The 19521-nt window shown below is 35.9% G+C and overlaps 1 protein-coding gene across 1 annotated transcript; it reads left to right on the top strand.

Moving 5' to 3' along the window:
- Nucleotides 1-7985: 7985 nt before the first annotated feature.
- Nucleotides 7986-16592, top strand: LOC131309908 (valerianol synthase TPS8-like). Its single transcript, XM_058336611.1, has 7 exons — nt 7986-8224; nt 10563-10842; nt 11953-12328; nt 12995-13213; nt 14582-14723; nt 15191-15439; nt 15970-16592. The coding sequence occupies exons 1-7, from the start codon at nt 8111-8113 to the stop codon at nt 16258-16260; spliced, it is 1671 nt and encodes a 556-aa protein (XP_058192594.1). The 5' UTR covers nt 7986-8110; the 3' UTR covers nt 16261-16592.
- The last annotated feature ends 2929 nt before the right edge of the window (nt 16593-19521 follow it).

Consider the following 19521-nt stretch of genomic DNA (forward strand, 5'->3'; position numbering starts at 1 on the left):
GGAGCAACGAGTGGCGATGGAGTCGTAGGGGCTGCAGGGGCAGGCTACGCCACTTCAGGAGACTCTGACTCTTTCTCTTCCTCAAGAACGCTTCCCAAGTCTGGGATGACTGCTAGTGCAGCTACCGGCACTGGGGATGGAACCAATTTTTGCTTTGGAGGAATATCCTTGTCGATCACATTTCCACTTCTGAGAGTGGTGCTCGCCTTAGCCTCCTCCAGACTAGGGTTCAAATTACTTGGGCTAGAAGTATCACCCACAAAATGAGTACCAGCGGTATTGACTTGAGGTTGATAGGGAAACCTTTCCCTTTCCTGCTAGACTTGTCCAACTGCCGCTGTCAACTAGGTCAACTGGGTTCTAATGTCACCAATTGCCTGTTTAGTCTGCTCAATAAAGCTTATTGAGACTGCATGAGAGCCTTTATCATCTCATCAATCTGTTTATCCCGCGGGGGATGATTTATGCCTGGGGGCTATCCAAAAGATGAAGGACTGAACCCCTGCTGATTCCGAGGTGGGAAACAAAATTGGATCATTTGGGTTGTGGGCCCACCTTGAATTGTAGGTATTTGAGAGCGGGTCCCAATGCTGGTTAATCTCATTTACCTCAGCCTGATTGCTATGGTAGGCTTTGTTAACTATGGAAAATGCGGGGCAAGTAGTGACTGGATGCCCCGGACACTTACACAATGCACACACCTCCTCGATTCTCACCTCGTTCACCTGTTGGACATGCTTAAGTTTCAAGTCCTTTAATTGCTTAGACATCTTGTCCAATTGAGACTGGACATTATGCTCTCGCACATTCAAGAGGAAGATGCCAGATCCACTGGGTCCCTGAGCAACCATGGCCCTATTACTGAGGTCGTAAGGTTCCCAACCCTGGTGTTTTTCAGCCAACTCTTCTAGAGAATCCCATGCAACATCTGGGGACTTGTCTAGAAAATCATCTTCCTTACAGAGGTACTTAATCTATTGGGCTGTCACAACATTTAAGCCCAAATAAAAAAAATGACACCAGTTGGTGCCTCGCAAACCCATGGTACGGTAAGGACAACAGTAAGTCCTTGAAATGCTCCCAACACCTTAAGAACGACTTGCCCTCCTTCTTCTTAAAAGACTGTATTTGACGAGTCAAGTGCTTTGATTTATTCTCTGAGAAATATCTCTAATAAAAGAGATCTTGGACAACAGCCCACGTCGTGAGAGACTGCGCCTTCTGCATCAGCAACCACTTATCTGCACTGTCTTTAAGCGAGGATGGGAAAAACTTAAGGCAAACATTCTCCCACTAAGGAGTAATGGCAAGGGTGCACACCAATCGCTCGAAATAGCGGATGTGGTCATACGGATCCTCATTCTCCCTCCCATAGAAGAGGGGGAGGGTATTGTCGGTGTCAAGCTTGATGGTGAAGACATTACGTGCCTGCACCATCTCAGTTGGCAAAACAATTGGTCCGAGAGGAGTGGTCCTCTCAGGATGCATGTGCTCACACATTGACTTTTGCGGCTCTGCCATTGGTGGTTCAATTATTAAATCAACAAAAAGGCCACCAATATCAAACGACTTACCACTAACTGACACTTCCTCCACTGCTACCGATAGCTCTCTTTCAATGGCGACTAAACGCCTGGTATTGTCTTAGTCGTACTTAGACTTTAGAGGTGATTGTTTTCGTACGATGGAGGATTGCCTACCTCTACCTATGATGACTCAAAGCAAAGAACTAAAAAGAAAACAAATAAAAATAACTATCCGAATTTTTAACACACGTTACCATCCTCGGCAACGGCACCAAAAATGCTTGACGGATTCCTAGACGTAAAATAATGGGTTGCCCCAAGCGTAAGGCGGAGACCGACGTAGCACAATATCTGATAAGACCGGAGTCAAATCCATAGGACAACGAGATATGCTCACTAAAACCTCGCATTGTTACTAATTAAACTGGCTCTTAGGTAGTCACCCCTTGTGGCTTGATACTGAGATTAACTAAAACTAGAAATTGTTTGGTTTTTTTTCAAATAATTAAAAAGAAAGTACGGCCGTAGGGTTCATAGCACTCGCAACCGGCCCATACTCATATGCTCCAATCGATGTTCTTTAAAAAGTTTGATTTTAGACTAAAAAAGATACCCCGCAAGATGAGAACCCTTATGGTCGCCATTTACCCATGCATAGCGGAGATTGAGTTTTAGATCCCCATTCCTCCGCTCATATGGACTCCGACAATGAGGTTCGTTTACAAGAAGTATTTTACCAATCTAAAATTGTCTTTTTTCATTGTTTGAAAATAGGAGCAGTGCCCGAACTGGTCACGGCATACTAATCGCCCCACGACCCTACCTATATGACTACTCACCCATTATTAAGAAAGAAACGGAAGAAACCCTAGATTGAAACATGGTTCTATTGCTCAGAAAAGAAAAACAAACGAGAGATTTATACTAAACAAATATCAACGAACGATTTTAACTAAGAACGTAAATTAATACGAGTTACCGCAATGTGGTGTTCGGTTTGAGGATCATCAAGCTTGCTTCGATTCCAGGCTCCCCTCGCGTAGCACAACTCCCATCACCTGACCTGCAACAAGTCACTAGGGGCTGAACGCAACTCAATGACCCTCCGATGATCAAATTAGATCTAGGAAGAAGAAGGTAGGTCAAAGGTTAGGGTGAACCTGCGTACCACATTAGGTTATTTTCCCTCTGCTTTTATAGACCTCACCTTACTTGGCCACCAAGTAAGCGTGTGCAGGGCATGCTCAGATAACTGCCTCAGGTGACGTCACATATGACACGCCGGATAAGGTAGTTACTGATCGAGCATATGGCCTAAGCAAGCTGCAATGATGATTCACGTGCTGTAACCGTGCCTACGTCAAGATGACATACATGGCTGAGCGGCTCGGGTGCATGGGGTACAAGACTTCACTTCTAATGTCACACCCTAAATTCGGGAACATGACCGGCTGTGAACCATGTAACAATCATGGAACACGAAGCCTAATTAAAATTATTTTAACAACTTGAAACAAATAAAATATAGACATTTTATTAAAGTAAAATGTGCAAATCCAAAATCCAATATTTTTGTTAGGCAAGATGACACAATATCCGATAATCTTCAAATCCAAATTTCACATTGAAACTCCCAATAAATATAAGTGTGCCAGTTGTTTGACACAAGAAAAAAAATAAGAATGAAAATGCCTTTGACGACCAAATGAAAATGCCTTTGACGACCAAACTGCAGGTCCCGACAATAATTCACTGTACTGTAACTAGTCAAATGATGCTTAAACGTATACTACTAGTAATAAATTTCCAAAACCTAAAAGTATACCAACTCAAATGATACCACCGGCCATCGCCTTTCACATTCACACACGGCACACGCAGCACCCCACATGCACGCACATCTCTCTCTCTCTCTCTCTCTCTCTCTCTCTCTCTCTCTCTCTCTCTCTCTCTCTCTCTCTCTCTCACTCTCTGAACTACCCCACAAAAACTGGTTCCATAATCAACCTATAAAGATAAAAAAAAAAAAAAAAGAGATTAATAAAATAGTAAAGGATTACCACTTCAGGAAGCCAACTAGAAGAATTTTAAAACCACGTGAGTACTCCGACTGCCGCAGCTCTCACTTGTTATTTTAGCGTTGAAAAAAAGTAAACTTAGTCCTGATTGTGTATAAAAATAGAGGGTCCGGTAATTAAATATACTTTCACTAACTGGTCCCACCCGAGTTTAATAGATAAGTCCAATCCAAGTAAACTAACCGGCCCAATGATACAACACATACTCACGTATGCTATTCAAACTAGTTTAATAACAATCAACATCCTTCTTCTTCTTTTTATTAGAAAGAAGTTTGGAAAAAAAAATAGAAGATTTAATTATTTACATCAAAATTATTATTATTTTTTATTGAAAAAGTGGGATATCACATCTAATTCGCTCAGGGCATCAGGAGCCCGACCTAGCTTGGAGCACCCGAGCGACAAGACGAAGGGACCCCAAGCCGTGGGTACATTGGATGGAGCTCCCGGTGAGCTCCCGGTGACCCAAACAGACTGATGTGAATGCACCCAGTGGTTCTTGGCTCGGGGATGGTTGGAGCCCTATTCTGGGGCCACTACATGCACCAATCAAACAAATATACCTTATGAATTGTGAGTTTGTGAGAAGAAAAAATTGTTCTTATGCAGAAGGAATTAAAAGAGAGAACCCTAGGACTTGAATCATGTTCCTATTAGATAGCAGAACTATTCTTTTTCGTTGGATTGTGATTGTGTGAGAGGAAATAATTACTTTTATGCAGAAGGAAAAGAGAGAACCCTAGGACTTGAATCATGTAACTGTTGAATAGTAAAACTATGATTTTTCATTAGACTAGCTAGCTCGTTTGTTGTATAAACAATTAGATTAAATATATACACTACATATACCAGGCTATATATACCTATCTAGTGCCCTAAGTTTGAGTTCAAATTCAGAAAATTAATGCCTTGTTCGATTCCCTTTTGGGAAATTGTTGAGTTTGAATTTTGGGGCAATGAGTGGAGAGATAAATTAGGAAAATAATTGAAGATAAATGTAATGAGCGAAAAGAGATAGAGAAAGAAATGTGAATAATGATTGGACATAGGAGTAATAAGTGGAGAAAAAAATGAGAGTAATGATAGAAAATAGATGTAATGAGTGAAGAGATAAATTAAGATAATAATTTAAGATATTGGTAATGAGCGAAAAGAGATAGAGAGAGAAATGAGAATAATGATTAGAGATAGGGGTAATGAGTGAAGAGAGAAATGAGAGTAATGATAGGAAAATGAGAGTAATGATAGGAAATATAGGTAATGGGTGGAGAGAAAAATGAGAGTAAAAATTGAAAATAGGAGAACGAATATTTTTTGAGTTGGACGTCACATATGAAACACCGAATAAGGCAGTTACGGATCGAGCATATAGCTTGAGCTGGCTGCAATGATGATTCACGTGCTGTAACCACGCCTACGTCTAGATGACATACATGGCCGAGCGGCTCGGGTGCACAAGGTACAAGATTTCACTTCTAATGTCACACCCTAGATTCGGGAACATGACCGACTGTAAATCATGTAACAATCATGGAATACGAAGTCTAATTAAAATTATTTTAACAACTTGAAACAAATAAAATATAGATATCCAAATTTTACATTGAAACTATCAATAAATATAAGTGCGCAAGTTGTTTGACACGAAAAAAGAAATAAAAATGAAATTGACTTAGACATCTAAAGTGCAGGTCCGACAATAATTCACTGTACTGAAAAACCATAGGTGTTTGAATAATAATTCACAGTACTGTAACTAGTCAAATGATGCTTAAACGTATGGTACTAGTGATAAATTCACAAAACCTAAAAGTAGACTAACTCAAATGATACCACCGGCCATCTCCTTTCACATTCACACACGGCACACGCTGTACCACACATGCACGCACACTTTTCTCTCTCTCTCTCTCAAATAAGAGTAATGATTAGAGATATAAGTAATGAGTGAAAAAAAAATGAGAGTAATGATAGGAAATAAGGGTAATGAGTGGAGAGATAAATTAGGATAATTAGAGTAATGATTGGAGAGAGATAGAGAGAGAGAAAAATGATTGATAATAGGAAAAATGAGTGGATAAAGAAATAAGAGTAATGATAGGAAATAGGAGTAATGAGTGGAGAAAGAAATGATAGTAACAATTGAAAGTAGGAGAACAAATGTTTTTTGAGTTGGATTTTTTTTTTTTTTTCAAGTTTGCAACCGAATAAGGGCTTAAGTCTTCAGCTCAGGGCCTGCCATGGCTCTCTCTGATTTCTAATGAATGATTATAGGCTTGAAACAAGCACATCCCCGGCATTTTGAGGGTCGGAGGCGATTTTCAAGGTTGTCTTGTTGGAGCCCTTAACATAATATCCAACAAAATAAGTAGTAAATCAATCAAAAAATTTCAAAAAATATATACACATAACAAGGTAGATAAAATTTCCGAAAGCAGTAATCATTCATTAATGTGATTGTATCAGTTTAATATCACTCTTCTTCTTGTATTTTTAGCGACAACACTAGCAATTACGCTAGCATAACGTGCTTATTTTTTGTACACTGCTTGACGATTTTCTAGTCCTAAAATAATGGGTTGCCCCAAGCATAGGGCGAAGACCGACATAACACAATATCCAGTATGTCCGGAGTCGAATCCACAGAGACGGTGATGTGTGCTGACTAAAAATTCAGGTTGTTATAATTTAAACGGGCTCTTAGGTAGTCACCCCTTGTCGTTTTGATTAAGATTAACTAAAACCTACGAAATTGATTGTTCTTTTCAAAAAATTAAAAGTACGGTCGTAGTGTTCATAGCACTCGCAACCAGTTCGGATTTACCTGCTCCATTCGGTATTTTTAAAAACATTCAACTTTAGATTGGAAAAGATACCCCGCAAGATGCAAAACCTTAGGGTCACCGTTTACCCATGCGCAGCGGAGAATGGGTTTTGGACCCCCGTTCACATGGGCTCCGACGACGCCCGGGTTCGTCTAACGAATGTTCTTTATTAACCTAAAATTACTTTTTTTCTTTATTATTTGAAAATTGGAGCAGTGTCTGAACTGGTCACTACGTGCTAATTGCCTCACGACCCTACCTATACGACTACTCACTCATTATTAAGAAGAAATAAAAGAAACTCTAATTTGAAACATACTTCTATTACGTGAGATGAAAAATAAACAAGAAATATTAACTAATCAAATATCAGCGAAAAACTTTTATAGAGAACAAAAATTAAAACGAATTATCAGAATGCGAATGATTGAATAAAGCTTGAAAACTTGAAAGGAAAAACAACTCATAAGAAAAACTAAACAATATTCGAAAGAAAGAAATCTTGATGGCAGCAGTTGGCAGCCCCGTTCCACAGTCGGCACCTTTTTTCTGTTTCGTCCGTGGGAATAGTGACCGCAGCCTCGGTCTCCCCCTTTTCTTGTAAAAAAGTGATGATCTTTTATAACAAAAATGCTAAGGACACATCCGGTGTGCCACACCTTAGCCACACCCCTCTTACATACAGATGGGGCTCTCTATAATTTATAAACTGCTGATGGCCCTGGAAAAGCCCTATTTTCCTCTTTTTATTCCCAGCTGACAATTAGCTTAGGAGGCCCACTTTTCTTTGATCCAACTCTTAGTCAAGTTGAGTAAAAACAATTGGGTTTGGGCCCACCAACACATGGGCCATCTAAATTATATTTGCTTTCAGCTTCAGCAATTTCAACTCCAAGATTTAGGTGCACAGTAAGAGCAATATTAATAAGGCCAATCCATGATTCAATTCTCTCAACTCTAGCCACGTACATTAACTTAATCGGCTTTTATGTATTAAGCTTCCAAACACCTACAATACAAAAATCAAAGCATTAAATTCCGAGTAATAATATAAATGGACTTAAAAAGAATAAATTAGTGGGCACTAATGTAAACATTTACGCTCTTATCATACACCCTATTAACTTTGGAGCACTTAATTTTACCCAAAATAAATAAATTGTTAGAAGCTTTTTTTTTTTTTGAATATGTAATTGTTAGAAGCTTAAGGCTCAAGACTTCCTCACTTTCCCAGAAGGACGTGCGGGCCTGGCCTGGAAGACCCGTTCTCAATTCCCATGCATGCATGCCAGACATGCCTTCAAAGCCATGGACATGGAGATTGATCAGAAAACCCAAGTCAACAAGGGCTGCTGAGAGTGAGAGGTAAAGTATCAAACATGGGTCAACAACAGTTCAACCTTTTAACCGTACGCCATCTCTTTCTTTAAAAAATAATTACTGATAATTGTCCTCATTTAATTCGTTAATTAATTAAGCTTTATCTGGTGGAGGCTGGCTGGGTTTCATCTTATTTAATGAGAGTTAGCTCGAATCATTTGACAAACTATCAAGCTGTGTTGTTCTATCAGATAGAGCTTTTTGAGTCTTCTAAAAAGGACTTGACGATTTTAGCTTGAATAGTCGTTCGCGTAAAGTGTATTGTTAATTTATTTTTTTCTTCATAATTTCACCAACAATGGACCATCTTTATCTGGAAAAGCCTACATTGCCCGACGCTCTTCGCCCCTTAGGGAACTTTCCCCCCAGTTTATGGGGAGATCGATTCTCCTCATTCACTTTAGATACCCAGGTATTTAATCTATGTACTATTCATGTCTCATTTTCATTGTCCATTATTCTGTATCTTTTTTATGTCTGTCAATATCTTTTAGTGTGGATCTTAAAAAATATGCAATATAGATATTGTTTAATAGATCTCGATTATTTATATATATACAGTCCGAATCAGGTCAGGGATCCCCGATCTGATACCAGTCCGCACCTCCCCTTTCCCGATTGAATTTCAATAATCCGAGCCGTTTAATATGATCAAAACGTGATTTTAAGGGTATTTGAGAGAAATCGGCAAAAATTTGATAGGGAAGGGCTTCATCCAAACAGTTTTTAATTGAACGGTTCAATAAAAAATTGCTCAAATCAAGTCATTCCCGGTGTTTTTTTTTTTTGTCTATTTCTCGTGGGTACCCTTAAAATCTCGAGAGTACTCTTAAAATCACGTTCTGAACACATTAAGCGGCTCGGATCATCGAAATTCAATCGGAAAAGAGGAGGTGCGGACGATCCTGACCGTAAGAGATGTGGAGTTTATCGGGACTATATATATATAGTGGGCTTCCTGTAAGATCGCCCTTAGAGGAATAAAATGCGGATATCACCTCTTAGCCGTTGGATCATGTTTTCAATGGTATGGATCTATGGAAAGTTTATGACTGGTCACAACTAACTTTTTTCGAAAAAAATTTCATTAAAATCTGGATCATTAAAAACACGATCCAACGGCTGATATCACAAGTCCGCATTTTACTCCTCTAAGGGCGACCTTAGAGGAAGCCCACTATGTGTGTGTATATCATCTTTCTTGCATATGCATGCATGCTTCCGGATCATATTTGATGCCGTTCTCATCCGTTCTCTTTAATCCTTGCATGTATATTCTATATTGATTAACTAATAATTTTTTTTGCTGTTAAAAAGAAATATTTTGATTACAGATATAACAACTCTAACTAAAAGTCTAAAATCTAAGAGCATGTACATCAGTCCATAGCCAAAAATGTCAGTGAACAATATACATTTTTCATTTTATATACCTACTCACATCTCTTCCAACACTTTACCAATCCTATTTATTTTACCTATTCTCTAATAATATATTATTTCTTTTTCTTTCTCTTTTTCTTTTCTTCTTTTTCAAGAAAAGTACAGATGAGAGAGGGAGAAATTTGTGAGATAATAATATTAAATAGTTTTGCTCATGAATAGTTGATAGGTAAATATACCTATGAAGTGTAGCTGGAGGTGTTTTGCGTTCGGTTTTACCTAGTCTACTGTATGGTAGTTTTTTTATTTGCAAAGCTTAAATAGCTTAAAATCAATGTTTACCTCTTCTGATGTACTTGCTCTAAAGCCAACCCTAAAACTTATACTCTAACTACTATAGTAGTCTATTGTTACTTGATGTGCATTCCTAATGCTCTGAATTTTCATTAAAAGAAGCAAGACAATGAGCACATAAATTGAATTAGATTTCTAGATCTTTCCTCTCTGATGCACTTGGCCTTTGAGTTGGTTGCATGGTGCCACTGAATCCACTAACGGCCCTTGAGTCCTTTGATCTTTAAGAATACAATAAAGCCGTTATTCAGTAGTAAAACTTTTTGAAAGCAGTCACTTTGTATGTATATACTATATATAATATATATTTGCAAATGTTAGTTTAGTCACTTGTATCCCAATATACTGGAAGTCGAATGGGACAATGGGTATTGTTATCTGTATTGTACTTGGGTTAAACAATCTTTTCTTCTATTTTTAAAAGGATCAAGATCCTCTCCAATTGCTGGAGGGTCTTGTCTCGTCCTCTGTGGGTTCTTCTTATCGGGCTCATATTAATGATCAGAACCATTTAATTTTTACAACTTATTGAGAATGTCAAGCATGCCACAAATCATACTTATCATATATCGCTTGAAATGTTTTTGGAGGACATTTATGTTGAAAATATTGGTTTGGATTCCGTGCTTCTAGTTCTTTTTTTTTTAACATAAATGTATTTAAAAAATATATCCGATTGACATGAAATTTTAGGTGATTGATGTTCTCGATGAGTTCAAAAACGACAACTGTTTTGATTTTCAAATGAGACCAAAAGAACTCACAATGAGTCGTACTGAATGGTGACAAAGAGCCAAACTGGAGCAGCTCTAGACCCTTTATATAATTATTATAGGTTGGGGAAGTTTTTCCACATGGTTATGTAGCTACGTACATCGATGATGTAGGTCAATCTCTATCTAATTCACCCTTTTTTTTTCTTTTTTCTTTTTATTTGGGGGGGGGGGGGGGAATCAACACGCTGGAAAATGAACTAGTTAATTGCATTTTTGACATAGCTATATATGATGCAGTTACTAGAAAAATACAGTAAAGAGGTTGAAGTGTTGAAGGAAGAAGTGAAGGATATGCTAGTACTAGATCATGACGATGTTGGAGCAGAGAAGATGGTTGTTCTGATCGATGCACTTGAACGCCTTGGTGTTTCCTACCTCTTCCAGAAAAAGATTGGAGAGCTTTTGGAGAACATGTTTCCAAAGTTTGAGGAATATAGTCATGTTTTCCATGATAATTTGTTCATGGTGTCACTTCACTTTCGAGTGTTCAGGCAACATGGCTATGACTTGTCTTCCGGTAAGTGCCCTTTTTATATTTAAAAAATGCGGGAAAGTCTTCAATACACACCCTTCAAGGTGTGTACTATATGTACCTATTGTGTGGTTCATATTGTGCCACCTCATAAAAAATTACTTGTAGGACCGGTCATTCATAACATTTTATTTCGTATCGTAACTTTTATACTAAAAATTCGTAACTTTTCAACAATATGATTCGTAACATTTTAACAATAAATTCGTAACATTTTGAGATTCATAACTTTTTGGTGTATTTTAACGAGGGTGCATATGATACACACCCAAATAAGGAGTGTGTATTGTAGCACTTCCCAATAATGCTGACAAACTTTTGTGCTTAAATCATAATACAGATGTGTTCGGATTCGTCTGATACATATCATGAGCCTCCCGCATTATTTTGTGAGACCAACTTGTATAAAGACGATTCCGACATATCTGTGAAAGTCTGCACAACGTAGCATTATTATTCAAATTAAGGGGTAATTCTAGACTCCAACCTCCATACGTAAAAAGTGGCTTTATGGTAATTCTAGACTCATCATAATAAAAACACCATGCAAATTTTCTCAAGTCAATTTGAAAAGTTTCTCAAGTTATATGGTAAGTTTTACTCAACTTAAATGTGGTAAGTTATTGAGAACTTTGTTCCGATTATGTATTTTCATGTGAACTTATACGTACCACACATTTTACATCTAAAATCACGTATCAACCTTCTTATGTAGTAAAAAACACTTGGATACTTTGCTCTAAAATTTGAATGCCTGTGAATTAAGTGATCACTGTCTAGATTTCATTTGAAAAACGATGCAATGCCATATAGTATTAAAGTTTCTTAAAGCTAAAAACCATTTTTTGGAACAGATTTTTGTACAAAATAATGTGGCATTTTTTCGAGATCCCTTCATTCAAGCCCAAACTTTCAACGTTGTAGCTAACTTCTAAAAAATGACGCTGCCATATTATTTTTGATGAGATCAATTGTCTCATATTAAGAACTTTCATTTGTAAATCACTCTTTATTACATTACAGACTTAGTTTTTTGGAAGTTAAAATAATTAATATCATATGGACATGGTGTGGCTCACATGAATATTATATCAGATGCCTTTAAAAGATTCACAGACAATAATGGCGAGTTCAAGAAAACCATAAGGAGTGATGTGATGGGTATGTTAAGCCTATATGAAGCTACTTTTTTGAAGACTCATGGAGAAGATATACTTGACAAGGCCTTTTGTTTTACAAAAGCTGGGCTTGAGTCCTTAAAACCACAATATTTAAGCTCAAATTTGGCAGAACAAGTGACCCATGCCCTGTACCAACCACTCCAAAGGGGAATTCCAAGAGTTGAAGCTAGGCATTACATTTCTGTTTATGAAAAGGATGCTTCTAGGAATGAAAAGCTATTGAGGCTTGCAAAGATTGAATTTAATCGGGTACAGATGTTACACAAGGAAGAACTCTGCCACATCTCCAGGTAATTAAGATTCCACGTGTGCTTATTAGTAAAAGAGAATATGTTGTGTTTGTGTGTACATGTTATATACTCCATCCGTCCCACTTTGTTGCGTCTGTTTTCTTTTTGGGACGTCCCAAAAAATTGACTATATCGATCTCACAATCTATAATGTTTTTTATGACTTCGAAAACTTTGTTTAAAAAAATAAATTGAGATCTATCAAACAAGATTCATATTGAATATATAAAATATTATAGATTGTGAGATATAAACAATTTTTTGGGACGTCCCAAAAAGGAAACATGCGAAACAAAGTGGGACGGAGGGAGTATATATTTGGCAATGACACCGGTTAATCTAAACCCCGTTCAATCTTTTTTTCTTAAACGAACAATGAAATTGTGAACAATAAAAAGATTAAAACATAGAGAGTGCTTCGAAGAGTAAGAGGACTCTTCTAGTGCGGTTGTTAGCAAAGATTCAACCTACTCCACAGCCTCACATTTTTAGATAAGCAAAAAAACAACAAAAGCATGCAAATAAAAGTACAAAGATGCTAAAAAGCTCAGTTTTTTGGTAAACCAAATTATGTTTTTAATTGGGGTGTACCACGGGCTTCTTGTAAGGTTTTTTTTTTTTTTTTGGTAACTCATATTTGTAACCATTCTACTTCCATATATTTAGGTGGTGGAAAGAGTGGGATCTGCAGTCACATATTCCTTATGTGAGGGACAGAGCAGTGGAGTGTTTTTTCTATTCTACAGCAGTTTGTTTCGAACCACAATACTCTCTTGCCCGTTTGGTTCTCACAAAAACTATGATAATGATATCTGTTCTAGATGATACCTACGATGCCTATGGTACCTATGAAGAACTCAAATGTTTGACAAATGCGGTGCAGAGGTACTATTGCTACCTATAAAGACAAAATTAAAAAATTCCCATTTTTTTAAAATCATTTTGGATCCATTTTGATGACTCAGTTTGCCTATTTTCAGATTGTTTCCGGATCCACCTTGATGATCCAAAGGGTTTACATCTTAGAGTTATTTGAGGACTTCGACCACGTTGATCATATACCGATTTGATCACAGTGCATTTATCTTTAGAAAAAGATTGCAACACTAGATTCAAACCCATTCTTATCTCAAATTAAACGTGTTTCAAATATATATCAATCGTTACTTGATCAACATGATTTTTCACGCGATTGATGTTTTTTGACAAGTTCTAAAATATGAAGGATTTTTAGATCATCTAAGTGGGATCGACCTTAGAAATTCTCAAAAATAGGAATTGGACCGGCCGTTCATTCCATTTGTACGTATGCACTCGCTGGGATCCATTTTTCTTTTCCTATACAAAAAAGCAAGCCACACATCCAAATTTACACTTTCTTACATTCTATCTCCCAACTGCTCGTGGGACCCCTAAATAGTATTGAGTCTTTCTATCACTTATGAAGATGTAAGAATGGATGTAAACTTTGGAACATATATGTCTAGCATTGCTCTTCCCTTAAATATAGGAGGTATGATTGTGTCACATCAAGTACTCATGTGGAGGGATGGAGCTAGAATTTTACCTTAGTGATGGGGCCATAATATGCATGTTTATTGACTTCAAAAAAAATTAAAATAGCATATTGAAAACTATAATCCATGATGTTTGTCATATCCAATACAATACCAAGACTGTGTAATTTTAACTTAATCTATCTACTAAAATGGGGTATCTTGAATTGTAATACTTTTTCATATAGTTAAAAGTATTGATGATAGAATCGGCATCAAAATTTAGAGCGATGTGCTTCTCAATGTATGAGACCTTCTCAACTTTGAAGAAAATTTCTTTGCAAATTTCGACGCCATTCAATCACAGCCTTTGATACTTAATTTGCTACATTTCTTTTCTATTTGCATTTAGGTGTCTTCTCTTTTCATCTTTTCCCATAGAGTTTACATAAAAACAAAGTGTGAAGTTTGATTTTTCTTAATTTAAACCTCATAATATTCACTTTGGCCCATTGAATTTGGTTTTGGACTATTTTTTTGGCCTCCTCTAATTTCTAGGGGAAAAAAAAAAAACTAGAGGATTAAAGACTTCCTATCCTATATAACAAAAATAATGAAAAAAATCTAGTGGTGGCTGGCTTATGTAGTTTGAGGATAAAATATTTTTTTCAATGTAGTTAGTAGTATGTTTTGAAATTGTTGTGGTGACAGCCGCCTCCACTTGTCCCCCCCTGATTCCATCTTTCTCGTGTGTTAGGTGGGACATGAATACCATTGGTCAACTCCCTAAGTACATGAAGGCAATCTACAAGGCTCTCCTAAACGTTCATGATGAAATTTACCAGGAGATCATGGCAACGAAAGAAATAAACTACAGCGTCCAATATTTAGAAGAAGCGGTATGGCCGGCGCCCGCCTTAAATAGTTCTCTCTATTATTTTTTTATTTTGATAATTTTATGAGAAAATAATATTCTTTCATAAATATTTTACAAAGTTTTAACATAAATGAAATTGCAATGGTAGTTTAGTCATTAACTGGCAACTTTATAGTCACTTTTAGAGTTCATGATAACGAAGCTAGCTGCACGCATAAGCATATTTTTTCCAAATCCAAATCAATACAATCATAATTAAAAGTTGCAAGTTTCTAACACAATAAGTAAATAACAAAACTATGGAACATGCATAACTCAAGTGATTGACACATACGGAGATGAATAAAAAAGACTAATGAGTAAAATTACACACAATGTTCAAGATTGTGCTTGAGTTATGTTTCTTATTTATTTATTATAGTTCATTTTAACTCAAGTGAATGACACATTCTTCTTGATTTTCTCTTTCTCTATGTTCATTTGAATCAGTACAAAGAAATAGTATTATGCTACGACATTGAGACTGAGTGGTTAAAGAAAGGATATGTGCAAACAATGGAAGAGCATTTGGCCAATGCTTTAGTAACCTGCACATCTCCATTGCTCACAACGGCGGCATTTGTAGGGATGGGAGAGATTGCAGCCCCTGAGGCATTCCAATGGTTACAATCTCAACCTCGAATCCTCATGGCTTGCTCAACAATATTCCGAGTCATCAATGACATACAGAGCTGCAAGGTAATTAGTACAATATACTGTTAATTTTGTTTGGCATTTTTGCATTTTAATTTGAAACTGCATTCTCAGATTGAATCCTATAATCCTAGTTTGAACTGCAGAGAAGGCAGTTCCATTTAACAGTACAACGAGTTTAGATCTTTCAATGATCTGACCAAAACAATATATTTAAAAATCTAACTCCTTGGCATGGCTAGTTGACAAAACTGGTTTCCATTGGGTTTGATTTGGCCCGATTATTTTACATTAAAGCACCTTTTATCACATGATTATTGGAAAAATGATGTTTGCTTTGATTTATGTTAATAGCAAATTTTAGGGTCTATGCAAAGACATCATGAAGATATTTTCTAAAATTTAATAAAACTAAAAACTGCAAACAATTAAGGGATACGTGTCACTCACACGACTCTCCTCACATAAAGTTATTCGGCAATACTAGGAGGTGAAACATTGACATATGGTAGATGCTCACACATGGTCATCATTTATCTTACAATTGTTTTTGAATTTTTTTTAAACAATTGAAGACAGAAGAAGGGAGAGACCACGTGACAACAGGAGTTGAATGCTACATGAAGCAACATGGTGTTTCAAAGCCGGAGGCCATTCGTGAGTTGTTCAAAATAATTGAGAATGCATGGATCAACATCAATGAAGAGATGATGAGACCAACTATGATATCTAGAGATCTTGTCATTCGAGTTCTCAACTTTGCATGCCTTTACGGTGTGGTATACAAGTATAATGATGGCTATACTCATCCAGAATGCGTCAAAGATTCTATTATTGCACTTTACGAAGATTCAATCCCCATATGATCAAGCATAGTTAATTTGGTGTTTGTTTCCAAATTCAAATGGGAAATAAATAAGTGGATGCCGAGATTTCAATTTGTACTCTATGTCCAAGAGCAATTGTGATGCAGAATGGAAATTGAAATAATTTAATAAATAGCATTCTCTAATTTTTCTTATTTTTATTTTAGTAATTTCATAAGGGAGTTTCAATTTTAGGAATAAGTGCTCGAAGAAGTATTTAGTTTCCAATGCTTGGTCAAGAAGAATAAGGATTGATATTATTCCATATTTTTTATTTCCTTTTTAGTATTTTAGTAATGCTCTACTATAAATTAAGATGTAAGCCTTCTGGCAAATTGGTTGTTTTTTGATGACTATTAATAAAAATTCAGAGTTTTATCTATTTTTGTTTGTGTTTCAACGTGAGAATATTTAATATAAACAAATTCGTGATCTCTTATTGCAACTAGTTTTGTAAAAGAATGATGCGCTGCATCAAATTGCACTGCTCCCTATTAAGGAGTTCCACTATGGTGTTCACTTATGGGAATCTTATTGGGGAGGAGGAAGCATTGGACTTAAAGTAGTTCGAATCTTCATTTTCCGTATTAGTGTCTTCATTGGTATTATCTCTGATTGGTCTTATAATCAATCCCACATCACACATGGGATTGATTTTAAAGCGTTCCCATCCCAACAACTAGAAACAAGTATCCTAACTACATTGGCAACCAATAATATGCCACTCGGTATCCAAAAACGCAAAACGCAGTGGCCGATAAGTAAGCCTTAACTGTAGGTTAACATCCAATCCTTAGGGACCTACACAATTACTTGATAATCAAACCACAGTTAAAAACTCCCTCCGTCCCATATTCTTGGTCATATTTCACTTTTGTGTCACTCAAATAATTGTCTGCATCTCACAATTTATAATATTTTTTACGATTTTGAAAACTTTGTTTAGTAAAATTATTTGAGATCTATCAAACAAGATTCATAGTATAGCCAATTTTTTTAGAGGTCCCAAATAGTAAGACCAAGAATATGGGATGGAGGGATACTTAAAAAAAAAAAAAACTTGAGATGAACATAAGAATATACGTGAAAAAGTCCCTAAAATGGGTGAATCAAGAACGTTGTCAATGTATAATTACAAGAATTATACTTTACACTTGTGATTCCTCAAAAATTGATTTAAGATCTATTTATTGAAGCCATATTCATCACACTCCAGCTTGATCGCCGTTGCCATAAAACCAACAAATTAAGGATTTCTCTTGCCTTTAGAAATCCGCACCTAGGAGCCCTCTGAATGAATTTCTTGCATTTAGAAATGCACCAAATTAGGACTTCTCTTGATTAATGAATGAACACAAAATCACTCTTAGATTTCAATGGAGCAAATTGAGGAATAAGTACAAGTCATCCTTTAATGAATCTCCTGTTCTGTCTTGGACAAATATCACATTCTAATCTTAGTTTTAAATGTAGATTGTCCCTTTCCATTACCTGTGAATAAGGGCATCGATCTAATGTTAGTTTCAAATTCAACATGATAGTCCAATCACGTAAAACAATGACCAATCTGTGCTTTTTAAATGAACTCCGTTTGGCTCTAAGAGAGCTATCAAAGTTGTTAATTCTACATGAATTTGGCATTACTTCAAACTTTAATTTTAAAGTCAAACAATGCTGGAGTCAAATATTTCCTTTGCAATATAATAATAATGTTGAAATCCCCCAAAACTACAATAAAGCAGATTGGAAAAAAGATGAAAGGGAATATAACTATATATCCAGTCATCCTAAAGTAGTTTCAAATTTTTTTCCTCATGATTAATATTAAACTATTTCATGGAGTAGTATTGCCAGAAAAGAAAGTAGGGTTTTACTGAATATTTGCTCACAAATTAGAAAACTAATCACAATTTAATCTCAACTCGGTTAGAAAATGGGATCTAGAAGTGTCATTAGATTCTCTGTTAGGTGAGCGGTTGCCTATCACTGGGTTATCGTGACATAGCACAATTTGTTTAGCCATTCTTTATGCCTTTTAATAATAACCTCCAATAACTACAACAAAAATGGCATTTTGTGACAAAATGTATTGACGAAATCTAAATTTCGTCACCAAATGGTATCTCTTTCATCACCAAATTGAACCTTTTTGGCGACAAAAAAAGAATTTTGTCGCCGAAACATACTATTTGGCAGTGAAACTCACAATTTTTTGTCACCCAAAAATACCATTCATTGACGGAATCTTCTTTCCTCACCAAAAGATAACATTTGAAGACAAAAAATTTATTTCGTCGCGAATGGGTACTTTTTGGCGAGGAAACTCAAATTTCATCACCGAAAGAGTTCCTTTGGGCAGCGAACTTGGTCTTTCGTCACCAAATCTAACACTAATTAATTTTTTATTTTCAAAATATTTGTACTATTAATATATATATATATATATATATATATATATGTATATATAACGCATTATATATGTATACAATGTATCAGTTTAATGCGTAGAACGGTAATATATAATAAATTTGGCAAAAGTATCAATGAAATATTGTGTTGCCTAGCGGAAAGAGAGGTAGTTTGAGAATTAGAGGTCGCGGGTTTGAGTCCGAGTAGCAGGAATGGCCCCACATGAAATTAAAATAATTTTGTTATATTTTTATATATTTAGCATAATTATGAAAGTGTCTTACTATACATTGCATATATCTCGAAAATATACATATTTTATACTTGTTGGTTTTCGGGCTGTTTGTCTATTTGAAATGATTTTTTCTTAATTGCATTTATTTTTAACAATCTAAGAGCAATATTTTAAAATAATATTATTAATAAAACTATCTCGATCATTCTAAAATTTGTCGATATTCATGTAAAACATACTTTAAAAAATTTGTGTGAGATTTTGTGCTCCTCCGTTCGGTATGTTTCTTAGAAAACTAAAAGTGAACTTTGGGTATATATGGTTATATATATTTGCTAGGTTGGCGTTTGGTAAAGTGATTGGTAAAGTTAGGGTTTTGAGTGTATAATAGACATGGGCATGTAAAGTTAGAATTTTATATACGAATATTGGTTATATGTTGCAAATGTGAACTGTATGCGAGTCATTCTCCTCCGTTAGGTATGTTTCTTAGAAAACTAAAAGTGAACTTTGGGTATATATGGTTATATATATTTGTTTGGGTATATATGGTTATATATATTTTGCTAGGTTGGTGTTTGGTAAAGTGATTGGTAAAATTACGTGATTTGTAAATC

Source organism: Rhododendron vialii, chromosome 12a (assembly GCF_030253575.1).
Source record: "Rhododendron vialii isolate Sample 1 chromosome 12a, ASM3025357v1".
Taxonomy (NCBI): Eukaryota; Viridiplantae; Streptophyta; class Magnoliopsida; order Ericales; family Ericaceae; genus Rhododendron; species Rhododendron vialii.